This window comes from Loxodonta africana, chromosome 23 (genome assembly GCF_030014295.1).
Source record: "Loxodonta africana isolate mLoxAfr1 chromosome 23, mLoxAfr1.hap2, whole genome shotgun sequence".
In the NCBI taxonomy this organism is placed as follows: domain Eukaryota; kingdom Metazoa; phylum Chordata; class Mammalia; order Proboscidea; family Elephantidae; genus Loxodonta; species Loxodonta africana.
This window is the reverse complement of record NC_087364.1, coordinates 15,965,651-15,988,250: the sequence shown is the minus strand read 5'-3', so window position 1 is coordinate 15,988,250 and position 22,600 is coordinate 15,965,651. Positions and strand designations below refer to the sequence as shown.

The 22,600-nt window shown below is 40.3% G+C and overlaps 2 protein-coding genes across 5 annotated transcripts in view; one reads left to right on the top strand and one right to left on the bottom strand.

Annotated features, from left to right (window-relative positions):
- Positions 1-22,600, top strand: part of UBAC2 (UBA domain containing 2) — a 213,120-nt gene that overhangs the window by 91,831 nt on the left and 98,689 nt on the right. The gene's annotated exons all lie outside the window — the stretch shown is intronic.
- On the bottom strand, positions 2,369-19,542 carry GPR183 (G protein-coupled receptor 183). The gene is made up of 2 exons (XM_003413960.4): positions 19,408-19,542; positions 2,369-10,252 (listed from the first exon to the last, which is right to left on the bottom strand). Exon 2 carries the CDS (start codon positions 10,232-10,234, stop codon positions 9,149-9,151), a length of 1,086 nt encoding a protein of 361 aa, XP_003414008.1. The 5' UTR covers positions 10,235-10,252; positions 19,408-19,542; the 3' UTR covers positions 2,369-9,148.

The window sequence follows — 22,600 nt, the reverse complement described above, 5'->3', positions numbered from 1 at the left end:
ATTTCACCACTTTAAAGAGGTCTTTTGCAGATTTGCCCAACGTACTGCATACTTTGATCTCTTGACTGCTGCCCCCATGGGCATTGATTGTGGATCCAAGTAAAAGGAAATCCTTGACAACTTCAGTATTTTCTCTGTTTTTGCTTACTGGTCCAGTTGTGAGGATTTTTGTTTTCTTTATGTTGAGATGTAATCCATACTGAAGGCTGTGGTCTTTGATCTTCATCAGTAAGTGCTTTAAGTCCTCCTCACTTTCAGCAACCAAGGTTGTGTCATCTGCATATCACAGGTTATTAATGAGTCTTCCACCAATCCTGATGCCACTTTCTTCTTCAGATAGTCCAGCTTCTCAGATTATTTGCCCAGCGTATAGAGTAAATAAGTATGGTGAAAGGATCCAACCCTGACGCACACCTTTCCTGACTTTATATCACGCGGTACCCCCTTGTTCTGTTCGAACAACTGCCTCTTGATCTATGTACAAGCTCCTCATGAGCACAGTTAAGTGTTCTGGGATTCCCATTCTTCCCAGTGTCTTCATAATTTGTTATGATCCATACAGTCGAATGTCTTTGCATGGTCAATAAAACACAGGTAAATGACTTCCTCTGCTTTCAGCCAGGCTGCTTCTGACATCAGCAGTGATATCCTTCATTCCATGTCTTCTTTTGAACCCAGCTTCAAGTGGATCACTTTTTTATTATGTATTACCAAAACGATATTCCAGTTTCTCCTTTTACCTTGAAAGTGCCCATTTACATTTGTTTTACATTTAGTTGTTATGTCTCAAGTTTCTTCTTCTTATTTTAGTTAGACTTTCCTTCTTCCCTTTTGGAAAAATATTTTAATATTTTAAACTGATTTTATGGATATACTAGATTGGCTTGCTCATTATCTATTCCAGGGTCCTCCTAGTATACTTCACTATAAAGCAGAAGCCAGAAAGTAGAATGCTGTATTTCCTAAACTAACTTGGATCCAGAGTTATGGATATGACTTAGGTTCTGCCAATTAGAAGAACTTGTATGGTTGTTGATTTCCGAGTGAGGTAAGTAGGCCAAGACAGTAGCATGTGAGATACCTGTCTTGCTGGTGTAGTTCTCAGGCTCAACCGGGCTCTGCGGGTCACAGTTCAGACAGTTTGCTGATCCCTAGAGGCTGCTGAAATGGTTTGACTCTGCAGCTTACAGTCGACGTAATGACTTCCTGATCCCCTAGTGTCCTGAATGTGGCTGAGGAAGCAGTTCTCTTGGTAGGCCAGTTCTTATGTGTTGTTGTAGGAGTCTGTTTCTGGAGGCGCAACCAGATCTGCCTTTCTGGCCCTTTTCAACAATTTCATAACCACCTCGTTCTGTATATTAAATCTTTTTACCCTCAAAATAGATCTCAAGAGGTTTCTATTATCTTTAACTGAACCTTGGCTGATGGAACTGGTAATCTAAAGAACTGTTTTATATTTGACTTCAAATGTATGTATACAAAGCAATACACTTGGATCTGAAACATTTAGATTTGTGTTGAGACATGGTTTTTCATTGTCCTTTGTGTTAGGAGATCAAGTTATTTATAGAGCTCTGTGTGTGTGTGTGTGTGTGTGTGTGTGTGTGTGTATGTTTATGAAACCCTGCTGATCTTTTCATGTGGATTTCTGTATAACCTCTTCTTTGCTGGTGACTTTGTCACTGAAAGCCATCTCTTATTAACACTTTTTGAAGGTCTTTTGAGACTACCCTCACATGTAATGTTTAAATATGAATGTGGCCACTGTGTGTCCCATTCCTGTCTTTTCATATGGTTTAGGTTGCTACAGTTAACTGGTCAGAGACAGACTAGTAGCTGTGGTTGCTGCTGGTATCCGCTATTGCAAGGTCTCATTTCTTTCTGAATCCATCTCTGAATTTCTGCTTCCATTCCTGATGTAACAAGAGTATGGGAGTGTGTTAGATACTACACATCACTTTTTTAAAACTTCGTTACAGAAATTTTCAGACGCCTGCAGATGTGGAGAGACTAATGTAACGACTACCATCTACCCATCACCTAGCTTCAGTAATTATAAATATTTTGTCAAACACACAGATTTCAAGTAATTTGACAGATGGACCTCAAATGGGAATTTTCTCCCTACTTATTCAAAAGGTAGTATACAGTGTAATAAATTTTGATGTCCCACATAGGTAGTAACTGGCTACTTTTGTGGTTCTGCTCATTCTCTGTAACGTTAAAAAGGGGAGGGTAAAGAAATTCATGTTTATCAAGAGTCTACTGTGTACCAAGTACCACGTAAGTGATTTATAGATTTTCTGTATAGTTATCACAGTAACCTTACAAATAAACTTCTGCAGCACCCCGCTTGTAAGTTGGTTAATGTTTTATTCAGCCAGACAGTCTTCCTTCCTCTTTTATTACCAAGTGAATCTTACCATGAGATACTAGGAAAAGCAACAGCTTGTGCAATGTCAGAGATTGCGAGAAGCAGGCCACCCTTGCTCTGTTGTCAGTCTCAGAGACCAGACTGCGCTGAGTAAAACGTGATCTGGTAAGGGATTCTCCTTATTTTCTCTTAGGATTTGCTTCTGCATTTTTTTTTTTTTTTTAAAGCAAGTTAAAAAAATAAAAAGAGACAAGAAGGAAAAAAGAGGGAGAGAGAAAAGACAAAGAAACTGTGGTATCAGGGAACGTTTGACAGTGTTTCCGCTAGTTATAGTGGGACGAGATCCTGCATGGCCAAGGGGGCTGTCTCCTTTTATCTTAAAGGAAGAGTGCTGTCCTTCTTTATGTCTCGTTTTCCTACTTTAATTTGAACCTTGACCTTATTGGAAGAATCCTTTAGACAAGGAAGTGAAGTTTCAAAAGGAGAAAGGAATAGATGAACAGGACAAGGGATTCAAAATGTGTGATTTCTCTCTTCTTTACCTAGTCTTCCTTTACTGAAGTAATTTTTTTGTTTTTCTGCAGTGACTCATTTATGGGAAAAAATATTTTACAGCAGTTACTTACAGGAGAGAGATTATAGAGCTTGGAGTTGATTCAAATTCTCACTCTATACCTTACATGGGGTAACTCACCTAATGTCTCCAGTTGTGGTTTTCTCAGCTCTACCATGGCAACAATAATAAATAATAATTTTTTTTTTTTTCTCCTACTTGCCTCATAGAGTTGAGAGGAGCAAGTGAGATCCTAACTAGCTACAAAGTAACTCTTTTTATTCATTCACGAGTAGTTCCCCCTTTTTCCCCATTTTCCATTTTACCATTTGCTCCCTAAATTCTGCATGGCCAGGACCTGCAGTGCCCCTCAGCTCTGCTCCTGCCTCAGACTTACACCATGTTTTGGATAGAGCCCCTGAGAGATGGATAGGTCTAAAAACCAGGGCTGCTTAGGTTTCTTGTTACGTAGGTGTCATGTCTGTGGGTCTGTTTTTGTTGTCTTCCTTTTAACAGCTATTCTTTAAACAAAATCAGTAGTGTCCAAATGCATGACCTTTTCCTTGCCCATGCTCCTTTTATGGGGAGAAAATGGGCAATAATGCATGAGATGGCACTAGGAAACACTTTCATTACTCTCTTGAATTATAATACATGAAAGGCCAGTACATGACACTCTAGTTTGTATTTATTTTTTAAGCCATCATACCGGCAGTAACCCCATATATTTTCACTATGGTGCAAAGCAAACTTTTCACTGTAGAACATGGGGGGAAATCCTGGAACTGCTGCCCTCAAGCAATATCAGCCCATCAAGATGTTACTTTTTGGAGAGTGAGACTTAAAACACAGCCCTTTTGTAGCCTCCAGGTAGTTTCATTCTGATACACTTTTTTCTTCTCAAAACTTGCATGGGAAAAGTCATGCTTACAAGAGGCAGAAACCCAGAAATAAATGTTCTGACACTCTGAGAAAACTGATAAAAGCCAATCAGAAAAATTTGAGTTCTTGTTTTGGATCAGCTGTGGTAGGTACCATGGGAGACAGAGTACTGTGGCCGCTGGCCGCAAGAGCGGCTTGCGAGCTAGTTGAGTCCACAAGACATCTAAGTAGCGTTATTAACAGCGAGAAGTGGCACAGTAGGTGTACAAATGAAGAGGAAGAGAAGTGCTTTGAGAATGTTGAGGAGGATAAAGTATTAAAACAAAACCAAAACTGAGAGTTGTACTTTTCCATGTACGTTGCCCTCATATGGTTTCTTCTCTCTGACAACTGCAGTGTTGCAGAGATTTCTCTGAGTTGAACAGCCTGGATGTGTATTATCAGGAATAAAATAAGTAGTCATGTATGTTGCTTTTTTCGTGCATGGGAAGAAGGGAAAAAAGTATGCTCTCAACAAAAACTTTTTAAAAACAAGAAATCCTGACTGATTTAAGTACTGTTCCAGTTTCCAATTTAATGTATTCTCCGTAACTAAGGTTTCAGTCCCAAACACGTTTGTTATCTCTTGCTGCCTAACCGGTAGCTACATGCAATAATATAAACCTCTTATTTCCTTCATCAGACGGTAATAATACAAACCATGTGTAGTATCCTCAGCCAATATCTGATGACCTTTAGTCGACATACATTTTAGAGCATTATCTAGCTACAAGGTACTGTGCTCAGTACTACTAGAATAGAAGGAAGTAAATGGCAAGGTCCCAGCCCTACTGGAGCTTACATTTCAGTCTAGACATACAAAAATAATGCACATGAAATAATAAACCGTGGGCAGTATTATGGTTTGCAGAGAGGTTATGTATCATCTAACACTGTTGTTTCACTGACGAGAAAACTAAGGAAGACGCACAGATGGCATGAAGGTGACATAGCTGGTTAGCGCTCAAACCAGAACCAGGCCCCAGGTCTCCAGTTCAGTGTAGTTTTTTTTTTCTTCCTTTGTTGTAAGATGACGTGCGTACATCTAAACTTAAAAATATGTGGCTATAAAATCCAAGTAAGTTAAGGAAGATGGGTGGCTTTAAAATCAGGCAAAGAAGAATTTAAGAAGGAGATGAGATTTGGATGTAAGTGTACAGAACGAGTAAAGTAGAGGAAACAGAACAACCCAACCACCGAGAGCCAAGTACAGCAAAACCTGTGAGAGCTGGAACTGCCCTTTTTTTTTTTTTTTTTCTGGGTCTTGCAACTTTTCCATGTTTAACAGGGTGCAGGCTTACCACTTTTCTATCTCTCTCTTAGTGGAAAATATTTGAGCTTTCCTTCTCTGACAGGTTTCTGCCTTACACAGGTTCCAGCTTTCGCAGGTTTTACTGTACCTGTTATACCCATGGGATAGTGACAGAACCAACCAGACTCACTTAAAGAGAACATATCAGGCAATGGAAGGAAATTAGGCTTGAAAGTATGACAGAGGAACTTGAACTTGATGCGGTGGGTCATGGGGGGAACATTCTCAATCCTTGAGCATGAAATGACACAGTGAAAGTGGATTAAGGAAGATTGTGTTTGTTTGCCAGGAGAACTAGAGAGTTTCTGCATTTTCCTTTCCTTTCGTTATGTGAATTGGTCTTTTCATTCTAATGGGTTAAAAACTCTGTATTAATCAGAATAGACTATGTTGCAGCCACAAATTAATCGTGAAACCTCGGAGGCTCAAAACATAAGTGTTATTTCTTGTTTGCATTACTAGTCCAACACAGGTGGGTGGGAGTGGAGGGTTCTCCACTTACTCATTCAAGGACCCAGGCTGACGAAGGTTTCACTATCTGCAACATCTGGTCCCTGTGGCAGGAAAGATGAGCTGCTCTCTGATGCTTCAGCCTGGAAGTGACATGTCACTTCTGCCCCCAGCCCATTGGCCAAAAGTAGTCACATATTCTCACCTACCCAACTGATGGGGCTGGGAAACATGAGGGAGTTCGTGGATATTTGGTGAGCAGTAAGTGTGTCTTTCAAGGCTCTTTGAGGACCTGGGACTTAGAATTCTACATGCTTAAGAGAGACTATGTACTGCAAACACCGATGGAGCCAGGCTGCCAGATACTAGCTTGGTGACCCTGAGGAAATTAGTCATCTTCTCTAAGAGGATAGTTTCCTCATCTGTAAAATGCGCCGAGTGATAGGATGGACCTCACAGAATTATCGTGAGATTTAAATGAGCTTGTATATGTAAAGTGCTTAGAGCACTGTGCTACATACATAACTGTTAGTGGGTATTTGTTATTATTAATAATTTAACCTGCTAGCTTCAATTACAGCGTCTTAAAGGACGGCTAAAGTTTCTGACTCTAGTTGAGGGAACCAGCAAGAAAGAGGTTATAGTTATTTAGATGTAAGATGGCCAGCGTCTGGACTTAGCGTGATGATACCAGGCAAAGAAAAGGTGGGCAGGAGAGATGATGATATTGGGCAGAGAAACTTAAGCAGGATTTAGATACCACGGGTGAGAGAAGGGTAATCAGGTTTCACCTTTGGGTGACTGGGAGAATGAAGCTTGAGTTTACAGAGAAATTAGCGGCCCTTTAGAGGAGAGATGATGATATTGGGCAGAGAAACTTAAGCAGGATTTAGATACCACGGGTGAGAGAAGGGTAATCAGGTTTCACCTTTGGGTGACTGGGAGAATGAAGCTTGAGTTTACAGAGAAATTAGCGGCCCTTTAGAGGAAAGATGATGAATTAAAGTTCAGATGTGGTCATGGTGAGATGTCCAAGGCGTGGGAGGCCATAGGAAATAGGGGAATGGAGCCCAGGCAAGAGGGTGGAACTGGACCTGTCTTTTAATGGGCATATTTCAGTTAATGGTGACGTCTGAGTCAGAATACAGACACTGGGGTCAGATGTTTTGGGTTTAAATCCGGAATCACCACTCATTGTGGCCTGAATCCTCTTCCTCGTCATTAAGACAGGGATGGTAATGGTACCCATCTCATAAGGTGGTCTGTTATTAGTTGCCATTGAGTCAATTCTGACTCATGGCAAACCGATGTGTATCAGAGTAGAAATGTACTCTATGGGATTTTCAAGGCTGTAGCCTTTCAAAAGCAGATTGTCTTCTCAGGCACCTCTGGGTGGGTTCAAACCACCAACCTTTCAGCTAGTAGCCAAGCACTTAATTGTTTGCATCACCCGGGGACTCCTTCTCATAAGGACTAAATGAGATAATGCCTGTAGAGGGCATGGAAATGTAGCCTGTGGTAAACTTTTAGTAATCGTTCAGACCTAGCTAATTAAGGTTTTAATTAAATAGAAATTTGAAGATTATTTTTTAAGTGATCCATTTTTCAAAGTTTAATGTAAAGCAGACTTCTCTTAGCAACTGTTCTCGTGAGTATGAGTTTTGTCCTGCGTGGATTCAAAAGAATGGATCACATGTTACAGGTTCACTTCTAATTCATATAGGCGCCCCGGTGGCTTAGCGGTTAAGTGCTACAGCCGCTAACCCAAAGGCCAGCAGTTTCAGTCCACCAGCTGCTCCTTGGAAACCCTAAGGGGCAGTTCTGCTCTGCCCTATTGCTCGTTCTTCACTTAGAGTCAGTGACCAAATGTTTTTTTAGCTTTACAGATGATGGTAAATTACCATGAACTGAAAAGTGACCGAAATAGACCATCTTAAGGGCTAATTTAAGCTTGGTGTTTCCTCTTCTAAAATTGTATTATACTTTTTTTTTTTTTAACTGATTGGAAAGAGTAAATGCTTTTCCTCTTGAAATATAAAGTTATTTCTGAGCTGAACATATTTCTTTATCTAAATTCACATGTTGGCTAATTAGCTCTGTCCTTTAATATGTCTAAATTGCAAAGTCTTAGAGGGTACAAGCTCTACATTTGAAAATATGGAGCATTTCATTTTTTATGTTCCATTATCAATGTTGGTATCATCTGTCAATAGAGATACTTTGTTGGGGTAATTTGGGGGATGGATAAAACAAATTTGAGCTGGCAGACAGGTTGACTATACTTGCAAAGGTCTTGCTACCCATAGTCAGGTATTTTTCTGAGTAAGTATATAGTGTTGGAAAGAATCGTGGGATCTCTAAGTTTATAATTTTACGTTTTACTACTTATCAATCTTGAAATGAGTTTTACTTAGGCAAGCAGGAACTACATTTCCTGCCACCGCTTGTCCCCGAATTTTCTGATAACCAACTATTGAAATACAAATACAGGATATTACCAACCAGTGACTGAAAAAGAAACGATCCCCTAGAGACACAGAGAAAACCAAGTATATGTGAAAATTCTTCATTCCCAAGAAGAATGTAACAAGTGGACCTTCCTCCCCAAGGGTTAAAAAAAATCAGTTGCTGTTGGGTTAATTGGAAGTCATACTGACCCCACGTGGGTCAGAATAGAACTGTGCCCGGTAGGATTTCCAATGGCAGATTTTTTGGAAGTAGATCATCAGGCCCTAGCTCTGAGGTGTGCCTGGGTACACGTGAACCTCCAACCTTTTGTTTACCAGCCAAGTGTGTAAACCATTTGCACTGCCCAGGGACTCCACCTCCCATTGGGTACCTCCATGTAAAGTTCTTAACCATATTTCTGAACAGTAAACTCTTAAATACTGTGTAGACTGTTTTGGGGATATCTCAATACTTCCATTGCCTTAGTCACCACTGTTGTTTATAATGTTACTATTTCACATCTATTGTTCATTATATTCTCCCTGAAATTTATGTTTGTAATGGACAGTGAGCATTAGAGACATACTCAAAGTTTTGTAGCTATCTGCTCTTTATTCCAAAAGAGTACTTTGAATCAAAGGTTTATGATTCAAAACAAAAGAAAAAATGTGTTATTGAGGAGATACAATCTAAAATTGCTTAAGAGACATGGATTAAAGAACTATATTACAATATTAACATTTTTACATTGGCAATATACAATCTAATCAGTCTTTTTTGCCAGATTATTGGCAGGAGATATCAACTAAATTTTCATTGACACAAAACTTTTTACAATTGAGAGCTATTACGATAGCGTCCCTTTTGGCATATTACTTCATTCACAAATGAGAGCTGTGCTTGATGTAGTTCTCTTGAACTGTAAAATGTGTATCTGTTTACTTTCAAGCTGGAGGGGGGGAATAGAGCACAATGAAAGTTTCTTTTTTAAAGGAATCCTGATTGGAGGTTGAATAATCATTTCGCTTTATAAGTCTTGCACACTCTTCGTACAGTTTATTTTGCTGTAAATCCAAGATGTGGTTCCTTTTTACTTCCCATTTAAAGACTTGGAATGTATCATCATTTGCGTTTCCGTCAGTTCCCGGGAGTTTTCTTCAGGGGCCGACCTCACGGCACTGGAAATGGATACGCTGACTTGGCGTTTCAGCATCTTCATAACTTTTCTCTTGTAGCCTTTACATGCGAAGAAATAAATGAAAGGGTCCATGCAGCAGTTGAAGTTCATCAGGCTCACAGTAAAGTGCAGAGAGATCTGAAACGAGTGTCTTTGGCTACAGTCAAGGGGATCAGGAAAACGAAGCTTCTTAATCATGTGTTGAATAATTGCAACGTGGTAAGGTGTGAAACAGATAACAAACACGAGGATTATAAAAACGATGGTGTTGAGGGCCTTTTTGTTTACGCCAGATTTCTCAGTTAGCGGGTTTTGCTTGGCCGTTTTAAAGAGTTTGCAGCAGATCTGGGAATAGCAGATGAGAATGATGACGAGCGGAAGGACATATCCTATTAAACATGCTCCAAGCAGAATCCAGGGAAGAGACTTTGTGTCTTCAAAGTTCGGGTATTCCATGCATGTCGTCCTTTTAGCCTCCTCCTTTGACATAGGTTTTATGAGTAGTGGGAGTGTTTGAGCAAATACTAGAATCCAGACAAACACACAGACGCCTTTTGCGTGTTCAATTCTTTTCATCTTGTTGTATCGCAGAGGGTGCACCACAGCAAAGAAGCGGTCAATGCTCATGCAGGTCATGAAGTTCACACCGGCGTACGTGTTAATGTAGAACACGAGGGCAGTTATCCTACACAAGGCGTCACCGATCTTCCAGTCAAAGCCAAGCGCATAGTAGGCTATCCGTGTAGGCAAAGCAGTGGTGAAAAGTATATCAGAAATCACCAGATTTGTTGAATATAAGGTGGTAGAGTTGATTTTTTTTCTGTTTTGAAAAATAACCACCAAGGCTAGTAAGTTTCCAAAAAGCCCAATGATGAAGACGACGCTGTAATGCAGAGGCATTAGTACCCGGGCTGTGTTATGATGTGTGTAAAGGTCACAGTTCGGTCCCTGTGGAGTTGTAGAGGGCGTGGTGAAGTTGTTGTCCATTTTAAAATCCATCAGTGGTGTGCACGTTCTCTAGGAAAAACCAAGAAGGGTACAGTTCATTAAAAGCATATTTAATTTAAACTAGCATGAACTGCCTTTTGTACATCTAATTTTGAAAATTTCAGGATCTAAGTCATTTTTTAAAAAATCTGTGATTGTATAGTTACATATATGATCAGGTTAAGAAGAGCAGAATATAAAACTTATGTTTTTATTCTCATAATTTGGTGGTTTTGACAAAGCCCTGGCAAAGGAACTAAAACCAAAAACCAAACCCATTGCCGTCAAATCAGCTCTGACTCATAGTCGATTCTGACTCAGAATCCATAGCAACCCTACAGGACAAAGTCAAACTGCCCCATAAGAGTTTCCAAGGAGCCCTGGTGGATTCGAACTGCTGACCTTTTGGTTAGCAACTGTACCGCTTAACCACTACGCCACCAGAGTTTCCGGCAGAGGAACTAGAACCATCTAAATAGGACAAATGCCATTTTTGTGGCAAGAGGGAATGCACTACTTTTTAGGCAGAAATTCCCCTTCCTTTTTCTGATTCATTGTCTGGCTAAGAATAAAGTCACGTAAAGCACCCCACATTTCAGATAGGTGTAAAACTTTGCTTTTGTATCGAATTGCAGTTGGGCGTTTTTTTGTTTTTTTTTTAGCCAAATGCATATCACTGCCAGGAAATGAAATCAGCTGCACATTTTTGTCGTGAAATATGAACTTACCACAGTGATCTGATTTGTGTTAACGTAAAAAGTATGAGAAACAAGCTTAGCCCTTGTTAGGAACTGAAAGTTAGATTTTCTTTAAAAAAAAAAAAAGGAAGAAGAAAGAAAGAAAGGAGAAAGAAAAAACTTAAGCAACTTTAAGGGGAAATTTTAAGATGAATTTTAAATTGTATCACCCCGCATGTATTCCAGTGATGCGTGCAGTATACTCTCCTGCGTTTGCACTTAGCAGTAAGGGTTACGTATGACAGTTTCTGTTTCGCATATGGCATTCAGTGAATCCAGAAATGTCAGGGGTTTCAGAGCAGTTTAAATTCAAGAACATTTAAGACTGTTATTTATAAAGGTGAAAAATTACAATCAAATGCCCATCATTAGGGGATTGGTTAAATGTTTCGTAACAGCCATGCCGTGGAATACTATGTAGCTGCTGGCAACGGCCAGCTGGATGCTCTTTTTATTGCCAGGAATAGTGTTAAGTAAAGCCAGCAGATGACACAAGATACTACTTTTGGGAGGGAAAAAACAACCCCTTATATTTACACATAGAAAGATGTCTACATGGATATATATGCCAAAATATAATTTTGTATAAGTGCTTTTCATTTCTGAGTTTTATCAGTATTAGAAAAACCCACCCACTGTCGTCGAGTCGATTCCGACTCATAGCGACCCTATAGTCTAAGTTTTTAACACTAAACAGTGATTGGCGGTCAAATGAACAAATAGGTAAATCTTTTTTTGGAATCTGAGGAAAATGGTTTTTTTTTTTTTTTTTTTCAGTTCAGGCATTCTTACAAACACTTTGTCTTCTGATAGGCTTTTCAAAGCTAGCCCTCCAGTGCCCTTTCTTCAGATTTATGAATTAACTTGTACTCGGCGCCTCCTGTGTGTCAGAAGCTTTAAGCCACGACTCATCTAAACCTCACAGCAACCCTGTAAGCTAAGAACTATCATCACCTACCTACTTCCCAGGTGAGGAAACTGAGTTTTGGAGCAGTCGAAGGTCACGCTGGGTACTTCTGTCTGGTGACCTGGCCTCAAACCTCCTATTGTGTCTAGTTTTCTTCCCCCTCCCCTTCGCCCCCGCAGGGGCAACTATTTCATTCTGCCTTTGAAGAACTGAGAGTTTGTGCTTTCAAAGCTAAACTTGAAGAGCCATTCTTACCTGTAAATAAACAGCACTGATGCAAGTGCCCTGGTCGCTTTTTGCATGAAAAGTGCCCCGTGATCCCTTGGCCTTTGGACTGTAAATCCCTCTCTTAACTAACCATTGTTCGGGCATAACTTCATATTCATTCTTGAATGTATTTTAAGTATTTCGCATTTAAATTATTATTAGGCAGCCACTTCTGACACGTTATTTAGGATAGATAAACCAAATTGAAGTATTGTACAACAAACCCACTACTATCGATTGATTCCAACTCATAACAACTCTGTAGGACAGAGTAGAACTGCTCCATAGGGTTTCCAAGACTGTGAATCTCTGTGGAAGCAGACTGCCACATCTTTCTGCCTCAGAGTGACTGGTAGTTTTGAACCACAGAGCTTTCGGTTAGCAGTTGGTCACTTTAACCACGGTGCCACCAGGGCTCTTTATGAAGCACTATAGCTTGTCATTGTATTGCCTAGAGAAAAGCACAAAGAAGTGCTTGTTCTAAATCTTTTTAACTTAAAGCATTAATATTTATAAAAATCAGGATTTCCTCATAATGCTGTCTAATGACAAGATCCGTGTGGTCCATAAGCTGCACTTAATGCCCCACACGCCAGCAGGCAGGAATCAAAGGCACAGAGGATAACTGGGCTGTGGGCAGTGTAGTCCAGATTCAGGTCTGACCAAAAAAACAGCCTCCATTGGCCTCCAGAACACCTTTTCCTCCTGAAAATCGCCCGTTTTGGAGCCGCCTTGGAAGCCATCTATGCCAGTACTCTTATCATTCTTGTTGATAAATGAAGGAGAGGATCCCAGTTTTGTCTACATAATGCAATACTTGATTCTTTTAACTTTACTGTTTTCCTGACACGTGTAAAACCATAAGTTCTTCTCAGCAAAATATCTCCAAAGTCTTTGTACTTAGGTTTTTAGAAGTAGGCCTGAGTGTGTTTTTTCTCTAGAATTTCTTTCTTTGCTAATAGAGTTGGTAACATTTTTTTAGATACTATCATTGCGTTTTTGCATAACCGGACATGTTGACATGAACAGACGGGTTCTATCTAGCCACAAAATGGAAAAAAATAGAAGGCCCAAGGCAAACTCATTTATTAGTATTTAAGAAAATGGTCTATGATCTGATGTAATTTGTCCTCTGGAAATATTTACCCTGGTTACCAACTTTGTGGTTTTTCACAGTGTACATATATATTTTATGGCATTTTTAACTGAAATGCACATAGTGGTTAAAAGCTATGGCTGCTAACCAAAGGTCAGCAGCTGGAATCCACCAGGTGCTCCTTGGAAACTACGGGGCAGTTTACTGTGTCCTCCAGGGTCACTATAAGTGGGAATCAACTCGACAGCAGTGGGGTTTTTTCCAACTAAAATGCTTGGTTGGCTTTTATTTGAGGCAGAAACAAAGCAAAACAGTAAGTGTTTACTATATTCAAAGATGTAGTTAGTGTTAGAATATCAGCTTTAAGTGTTTGCTTTAAGATTCCTGAAATGTCTTTAGCCCTAATATTTATTATTTAAATAATATTAACCCTTTAAATGAAAGGAGGTTAAACTTCTAGGAATTCTGTTTCAATTCAGGCTTTAACAATTAATTGGATAGGTCAAAAAAGTCATGCAGAAATGACAGTTGATAAGAGGTGACTTCTGTGTATAAGGTCATGTTTGCTAAAGACAGGTTCTACAGTGAGGCAGTCCAACCCACAGTGGCATGCAGCAAAGAGGAAGTCTCGGGAGAACTCTTGCAAAAACAGCATGGGGAGGCACAAAGATGCAGATATACAGATAGGAATTGTATTTCTGCATTCTTAGTGACTAGCTTTTAGCTTGGTCTGATCCGATTCCTTGTTTGGTTTCTGTTGGTACATTGTACTTTGACTATATTCTCAAGGAAAGCTGAGATTGAGGAAAATTTTCTGGAGTGGGGAAAAATAAAATCATTGGGAAGGGAGGGAGAGGACGAAGGTACATGGCTTATTGGAGTGGCAAGGATATGGTTTTACTGAGGAAATAAAGACAAGCAGAGATGTACCAGGGCAGCATACTGAGGCCGTTTCAGCTCTCTTGAGAAAAAACATGCTCCGCAGAAGAAAGAAATCATACATTACTTCCTCCCCTGTGAGCTGGTTTTGTAAATATCTGTTAATTATTTGGAAAAAGTCCCCTTGTTCTTGAAGCTGAGCAAATGGGCATCTGAGTTTGGTCCATTGTCACACACACCATGGCAGAGCACTCAGCCCGTGATTTCTCTCACTTCCTTTTTAGTTGACTAAACACCCCTCATTTTTTGTGTGACATTTGCCTGTAAACTAGGCAAGTGGAGAGCGTAAGTCCTGGTGTAGAAAAGGAGTCTGAGGCACAGACAGGCTGTGACCAGTAGAGTCACAGCCTCCGGTCACTTCACCGGTAAATTCAGTTTGGCCTTTCCATTATGCTGCTAATCAATTACTTTAAGAGTTAATGCAGACCTGGGTAGGGCAAATGGAACAGGCTCAGCTGCTAACCAAAAAGTTGGAGTTTTGAGTCCAGACGTGCCTTGGAAGAAAGGCCTGGTGATCTACTTCCAAAAAATCAGCCACTGAAAACCCTGTGGAGGACAGTTCTCCTCTGGCACACATGGGGTCACGATGACTCGGAACGGACTGGTTGGCAACTGGTTACACACCTCAGTAACCTAGTTCAATACATCTTTGCACACTCTCAGGTGATCTTTTTAGCCAGGTTTTGTCCTGAATTGATAGCTATGTCCGTGTCCATGACTCATTTTTCAGAAGGACATAGGGGATATTGTTCAGAAAGGGTGACATGGTGTTGACCAACTGCATTTTCTGAGGACGAAAAAGTAGATGATCCTGAAAGGACCTCACAGATACCAGAATGATTATATTCAGAGCAGAGTTAGTTGTCGGTGGTCAGCCTGTCTGAGAGGACCGCTCATTCCCTGCCTTCTGGGGAGCTTGTTTTCTCTGGCTTGTAAAAGCGTGACAAGATTGAGGCAACAGCAGTGGGCAGCCTTATCAAGGAAGCTTAACTCTGTGGCCTGCCACTGACACCGTGACACAGCCTGGTTCTGACCATCTCTCCCAAGTGTGCAGAGGGTCATTCTCAGGACAATGCAAGAGAAGAAAGATGTTTGTCAAGACAGAAAGGGTGTTCACCAGTCTGCAAATTCCTCTCTGTGCTGCAGTCAGTGTCCTAAACCCAGTGGGCACTCAACGAAGACCAACTTCAACCTCTTAAATAGTACCGAAAAACAAAACAAAACCCGTTGCTGTCGAGTTGATTCCGACTCATAGAGACGTATACGACAGAGTAGAACTGCCCCATAGGGTCTCCAAGAAGTGGTTGGTGGATTTGAACTGCCGACCTTTTGGTTAGCAGCAGAGCTCTTAACCACTGTGCCACCAGGGCTTCTAAATATATACATACCATTAGAAATGACAGCAAAGTGAATGTGCCTGATACTGTTAATTATTTGATTAAAAACCCATTTGCACATGAGGGTCTTGCATGTTCCAGCTCTTTTTCTTTCATCTTTCTGTGGTTATTTATTCCTTGTATGGCTTTTGGAGCCCTGGTGGCACAGTGGTTAAGCGCCCAGCTGCTAACCAAGAGGTCAGTAGTTGGAACCCACCAGCATCTCCACGGGAGAAAGATGTGGCTGTCTGCTTCCAGAAAGATTTACAGCCGTGGGAACCCTATGGGGCAGTTCTGCTGTGTCCTATAGTTTTGCTAGGAGTCAGAATCGACTCAACAGCAGTAGGTTTTTTTTTTTTTTTTTCGGTATGGCTTTTGGAAGCTTTAGTACTAACTAGGAAGGTGTGGAAGCTATCAAAGATGAGGACAAAGGAGGTGGTGACCTTCACGACATGAATTGCACCATGTAATGTTTAGGAACTGCAGGCAATAGAAGAATCTGATTGTAATACTCATTCCAGCGTAAGGAAGACAGGGACTCTGTGTTCCCACGCGGCACGATTTGCCTGTATGTTGGATAACCAGCGGCATAACATGAAGGGGCTCTTTGTAAGGAGGAGCCGTGTCTGTGTATTTCTTTTGAGTCCAAAATATTTCTGGAAGTAATACATAGTTTTTCTCCTTAGAGTTCAAGGGAGTTTGAAGTTTTGCTTTTTGTCTCTATTATCCCATAGAAATTAGGGAGAAGTATTAAGTGTCCTTATTTTATGGATTAACAGAATTCCAGAGAAATTGTGTCATTTATTTCCCTTCAACCCAGGTACCCAGTCAGGGATCATGATGGCATTCTGGACTCTGTCCTCCTTACCCGCTACCTCCCGTCAGTTAGAGGTCCTTGGGCGTTCGGCCCAGCCCTCTTCTGCTCTTGGCTTCTCCTCTGCATCATGCATTTGTGGCTGTCTCTCTGCCTGTCTGTTTACCACTCTCACTCTCACTACCTGCCTTCTAACCATCCTCACTTCTTCATGGGGCTATAGCAACAGCCTGTCACAGTGCCCCTCAAATGGTGAACCCCAGACAACCTGAACCCTTGATCATGATGCATGGTTTCCTTCATGATTGGACTTGTGGCCATATCTGCTCTTCTACCGTCCTGGGTCTAAGTTACTTGCGTGCTTTTGAATGTCCCATGTTCTCTCACAACTCTGTGCCTCAGTGAAGCTCTTTCCTCTGTTTGATGCCTACTTTCTCCTGTTCTTGAAGCCTCAGCTCCTACTTTCCTCCAGGACTTAGCTCAAAATCAGCTGTTCCCGGAAGCTCCACCTCATACCTTCATCCTCTCTTGCTCCGTCCCCAACACCCCCACAAAAGGCAGTGTGGCGTGTCACAGCGCTCTGTAACAGCATCTCTAATGTTTGTGTTTTTTTCCCCGTTTCCCGCTAGCCTGTGAAGTCCTGTGAGTGGGAACTGTGTGTTGTTAAATTTGTTGTCTATCCAACTGACCCATGATTGATGCTCAATAAATAGCCATTAAAAAGACTAGTAAAATCTCAGCTTTCTTGGTCCTCAATCAAAGATTCTTTATTAGACTACAGTGACCCCTTGATTAATAATAATAACCAATATTATTGGGCATGGACTATCTGCCAGGTAGTACCCTGGGCACTGTACATGTATTCCCTCTTCGAATTCTCATAAAACCTTCAAAAATACATTCTCCAATGTGGAACTGAGGCACAGCGCACTTACGTGATGACTTGCCTAAAGACACAGCTGTTAAGTGTTAGGAGTCGGGATTCAAACCCAGTTTGGCTCCAGAACTCACATTTAGTATGATATATTTCATCCCTAGTTTTTATTTCCAACACAATTTGATATTATAGGTAGAAAACAGGTAAAATAGGAAGACATCCCCAAACATTAGCATATACCAACTCTGCCTCTCTGAAGTGGGGCTGGTTGTGGGGAGGGGAGCGGGGGAAGGAAAGAGCAGGAGCGGGGAAGGGAGGGAGAGAGATGTTGATTTAAATAAATAAAGGAGTTCATTAATTGTAGCATATTTTAAAGAAAAAAAAAAAACAAAACCTGTTGCCATTGAGTCGATACCAACTCGTAGCAACCCTAAATGACAGAGTAGAACTGTCCCAGAGGGTTTCCAAGGAGCGCCTGGTGGACTCAAACTGCTGACCTTTTTGTCAGCAGTCATAGCTCTTAACTACCGCGCCACCTTTTCTAACAATATTTTAATAAAACAGTTTGGACAGAAGTTTAGGTTGAAAGAAGATGAACACCCAGGATGGCTTTTATACTAATTTATTTTTTAAACTACTTTTTAGATATTCACAAGCATTTGCAGGTATTTAACAAGATATTTGTATTCTTCTCTGTTGGGCTTACAAGATGTCTCAAGTCTTGGTTGCCACTACAGTTTTCAGAGAATTTCACATGTATTGTCTGATCTTATATTGGCGCCTTGTATTTTCCAGAATGTTATAGCCACATGTATTGGAGCGCTTTCCGCCTAGCGGGCTCATCTTCTGTAGAGTTTTCACTGACTAATTTTCAGAAGCAGATCACCAGGCCTTTCTTCCTAGTCTGTCTTAGCCTGGAAGGTCCACTGAAACCCGTCCATGATGGGCGACCCTGCTGGTATGTGAAATACCGGTGGCATAGCTTCCAGCATCACAGCAACACGCAAGCCACCACAGCACTATACGCTGACAGCCCCCCGTGTAATACATGAGCATGGGAGTGAGAATGCTTTGTGAGGGGGTGGGCTCTCTGCAGTCTTGTGTCTACAAAGTACTGTAAACCTCCAGAGAAAAAACATGTACTGAGGAAATACATAGTCTAAACAGTAAGCACAGTTAAATGTATAACCATGCACAGACTCACAGTTTTCACGTAAAATATTCCGTAAAGTTCTGCAAATATGTTCAAGAAAAATAATTCTCGCAGAAATGATAGAGCAATTTGTCTATTGGATTTATACTTTGGTAGTTTAGTGGACACAGAGAGGTGAGAACAATGACAGCAGAGATAGTCTTTTAGTACTCACTACAAGAAGCAGTATTATAAGCACTTAGCAGTACTATTACTCCCTATTTTACAATGAAGAAACCAAAGCCAGAGAGGTTAAGTAACTAGCCCAAGGCAACACAGCTTGTAAATAATAGAGCCTAGTTTTGAACTTAACTCCAGAATCCATGCTCTTAAGCGCTGCACTATATTGTACTTAAAGTGCCCCTCACCCCCAAAAAACATCTCCTTTAGGGGAGGTCTCACAGCTTTATGTTTTGATATGATAAAAGTTTGTCTTGCCACCATATCCAGCCTGGCAAACAACTGCATATAATTCACTCTTTTTGATTTTTTTTTTTTAGGCACATAAAAGTTCTAGAAAGCATACATGGAGACATCTTTAGCTTTACTGATCATCAAATAAATGTAAGCCAAATAACAGGTTTGATTTTTTTTAATTACTGCAGTGTAAAGTAACTTTGTTCCTTTCCTGTAAAAGAGCAGTCCTTATATAACTTCACATTACCTGAAATATTGGCATGATTTGCTGATTTATACACGATACTCCCGTTTTTACTGAGTTCACATAAAACTACAAAGCGAGCCCTGTTTTTTGGCAGAGGTATCTCTGACACAATTCTTTGCTTTCACCTAGCTTAATAATAGCTAATTAGAGCTGCCAGTTACCAGAGAGTCTAAACCAGGTTAATAGCAAACTTTCTGTTAGAAATGTTATAACTTGCTGTGGAATAGATTCTTTACTTCATGCCTCAAAACTTAAGCTGGAAAGTCTTCCTTAACGCGACACAATTTGTTGAAAAAGCAAAACACCTAGTACTTACATATCGGTGGCTGGTTCAGTCCTCTGTGTAGTGGCAGTCACTCTGTGCCCACACTGAAAGTTAACCTTGGCATGTTGTTTCAAGAGAGATGATGCAGACATCCTTTTATGGCGGTGGCTTTTTTTTTTCTATCACCCTGTGACTGAGCGTGGTAGTGATCGGTTAGCCTCATGAATACGTGTGCACTTTTTTTTTTTTTTTGAAATGGGAAGTGAGATTTTTCTGTTAGTGATTTTCTTTTTTTTTTTAATAGCTATCAAAAAACCCCTTGGAATTTATGAATTGTTTATATCCCTGGGGCTTTTAAATTTTTTCTAGAAAGTTTTAAGTATCAAAAAATTCCTTGATCCATAGGACTAAATAGCCCACATGCACCACAGCCTCTTCTAACCTGAGACAAGAAGAACTAGATGATGCCTGGCTACCACTACTGACCATTGTGACCAGGGACACAAAAGGAGGTCCAGGATAGAATGGGAGAAAAATATAGAACAAAACTCAAATTCCCGGAAAAAGCCCTAGACCTACTGGACCACTAGAAACTAGAGGAATCCCCAACCCTGTCGCCCGAAGGTACCCTTTGAACTTGGAATTGAAGCTGTTTCTGCAGACCATCTTTCAGCCAGGTAATCAGTTGGATTATAAAATCAGCGACATCACCTGTGAGTAATGTGCTCCCTTCAACAATTGATGATGTGAGACCACACGGTCAACAGCCAGAAGCACAGATGAGAAGGCAGGGAGAGGAAGGGAAGCTAGATCAATGGAAACAGAACATACATAACAGAAATAATCAGAATGCTAACACATTATAAAAATTATAGCCAATGGCATGGAACAATTTGCATAAAAGTTGTTGAAGGGGAACCTAATTTGCTGCGTAAACTTTCATGTAAAACACAATAAAACGTTATTTTTTTAAAAATTCCTTGAAAGACACTAAAGCAATTATCTTAACAAAACAAAACAAAACAAAACAAAAAAAGAGTCATATTGCATACATTTACATACTCTGTGAAATTAAGGTTTTTTTTAAAAAAAAACATTTTAAGGAAAAATGGCAGACTTTGACGGTACTTTTTATCTGGAGATTTGGTCTCACCAAGCAATATACCCATTTTATATCTGTTCAAAGTTATGATAAAGAAACAAAGGTTTATGTGGTGGGTGAGAAACATACACTACTTTGATACAAACCTGATGCCATCAAGTGGATTCCAACTCATAGCGACCATATCAGACAGGGTACAACTGCCCCATAGGGTTTCCTAGGAGCAGCTGGTGGATTCGAACTGCCACCTTTTGGTTAGCAGCCAGGCTCTAACCACTGCACCACCAGGGATCCTCATTTTGATACCTAAACAGGAATATGCAGAGTTTTCAGGCAGAAGGTAACTGATGAATCAGTGACTACATGGACATATGGGCGACGAGGGAAAAGTTAAAGGGGGACATTTGATTTTTAAAATGCAGCATCGTGTGTGCAGGATAGGAGAGACTTAAGCTGTTCACCTTATAGCTTTAGATGACTGTTTAAACAAGCAATGTAAATGACTCTCGAAATATAATCTATCCGTAGGCTATATTAATAGAAATATAGCACTCAGAACAAGACAGCTACATTTACATTCTACCCAGGACTTATCTGGGTGCCACATTTTAGGAAGGCCATGGATGACCCAGGGTGTGCCAGGGTGATGAGAGGCCTGGTTAGCAGTCCTGATGCGAAATGACTGAATAAACTGAGACCGTTCAGGCTTGTGCCTCGTGCCTTTGGGAGCTATCTCATAGAAAAGAGTTTAGATTGCTTATGTCAGTAGTCATAAGAGGAAGTTACTGGAGACAGTTTCAAATCAAAATATGAAAGTACTTCTTAAAAGTCACGATCATGAAAAAATGGAATACACTGTCTTTCTAGATGCTTGCATAAGCTGGGTGGCTATTTTCAGGGATGAGTAGAGAGAATTGAATCATTTGTTAGGAATTTGTAACTTTATTATTGCAGAGACCCTTCACCTCCAAGACTCTATGAAAATGGCTGAGTGGCTTTAGCCTCTCAGGGGTGTTATTCCATTTAGAACTTTATTAGGTTCTTCTCAGCTCTAATGCTGAAGCTCTAAAGGAACCTGGTCAAATAGAAGAAAGGGCATCAAATCCCCTGAAATCTTTGAGCTCCCCTGAAATCTTTGCGCTTTAGTCTCACTGTCTATAAAATAAAGGTATTGAACTGGATGATCTTCAAGATAATTCCTAGTACACAAATTCTGTGAGGGGAAAATACAGAAATACAGAGATTTTATCATTTGGTAGATAGATATGATGTAATATTCTAGAACGACTTCATTTAAGACTTGGATTGAAGAAGACACTGTAAAGAAATGTTTCAATTTGTTGAATGGCCATGCTGGTAGGGTTTTTTCGTTTTTAATTTTTCAAGTAGCTCTTACTGAGGAAAACATTTTTATATAATGAAAGACTCAATTAGTTAAATGCTTTAGCACACTGGATCTACTTTTTGGGGGTATCAGAGTAGTCTAGTGTATAGAGAATAGGTGACGGGTTTATTGTCCTGTGAGATGCTGTTGAAGGTTTATGTATGATGATCGCATGAGGGCGACAGCCTTATTTTTATTGTTGTTGAAATGTGCTGAGGTTTCTTTATCTGCAGTTATACTTCAGCAGTGGAGTTGGCATTCTTTTATGTAGAAGAGGTGAGATGGACGGACATTTGTGACCTGAACTGAGTGTTACTATTAATTTGTTTGTTCTTTATCAAGTACAGTCCTGAGAATATAGTGGGCACTCAATAAGTATTAGTAATACTTGTTGAAGGGATGGATAAATTCTTTATAGCCTGGTTTTCTGTCTTCAGTCCTTCCAGCCTCGTACCCTTAAGCCAGATAGGGCTTCCAGGAGTTAGCTGTTCACAGTATGAAAAAGGTCATCCTGAATTATTGTTGACAGTACAAAGAACAGATGTTGTCATAAAGCAAAATAAGGGAAAGAGGAAAACCGTTCAGTGACTAACAACATTATGGTATTTTCTGTGTGTATAGAAATAGCAACAGAAAATCTTCCCAAAACAACCAGATAATCCTGGTTTGAAATGTGTGCTTTTTTATTATGGATATATATGGTCTAATATTTAGTCATCATTTAAAATTATGTCATGATTAATAACTTCTAAGGAATT

Coding starts and splice junctions, on each gene's coding strand:
- GPR183 (XM_003413960.4), bottom strand. CDS start 10,234: ATGGATTTTAAAATGGACAACAACTTCACCACGCCCTCTACAACTCCA.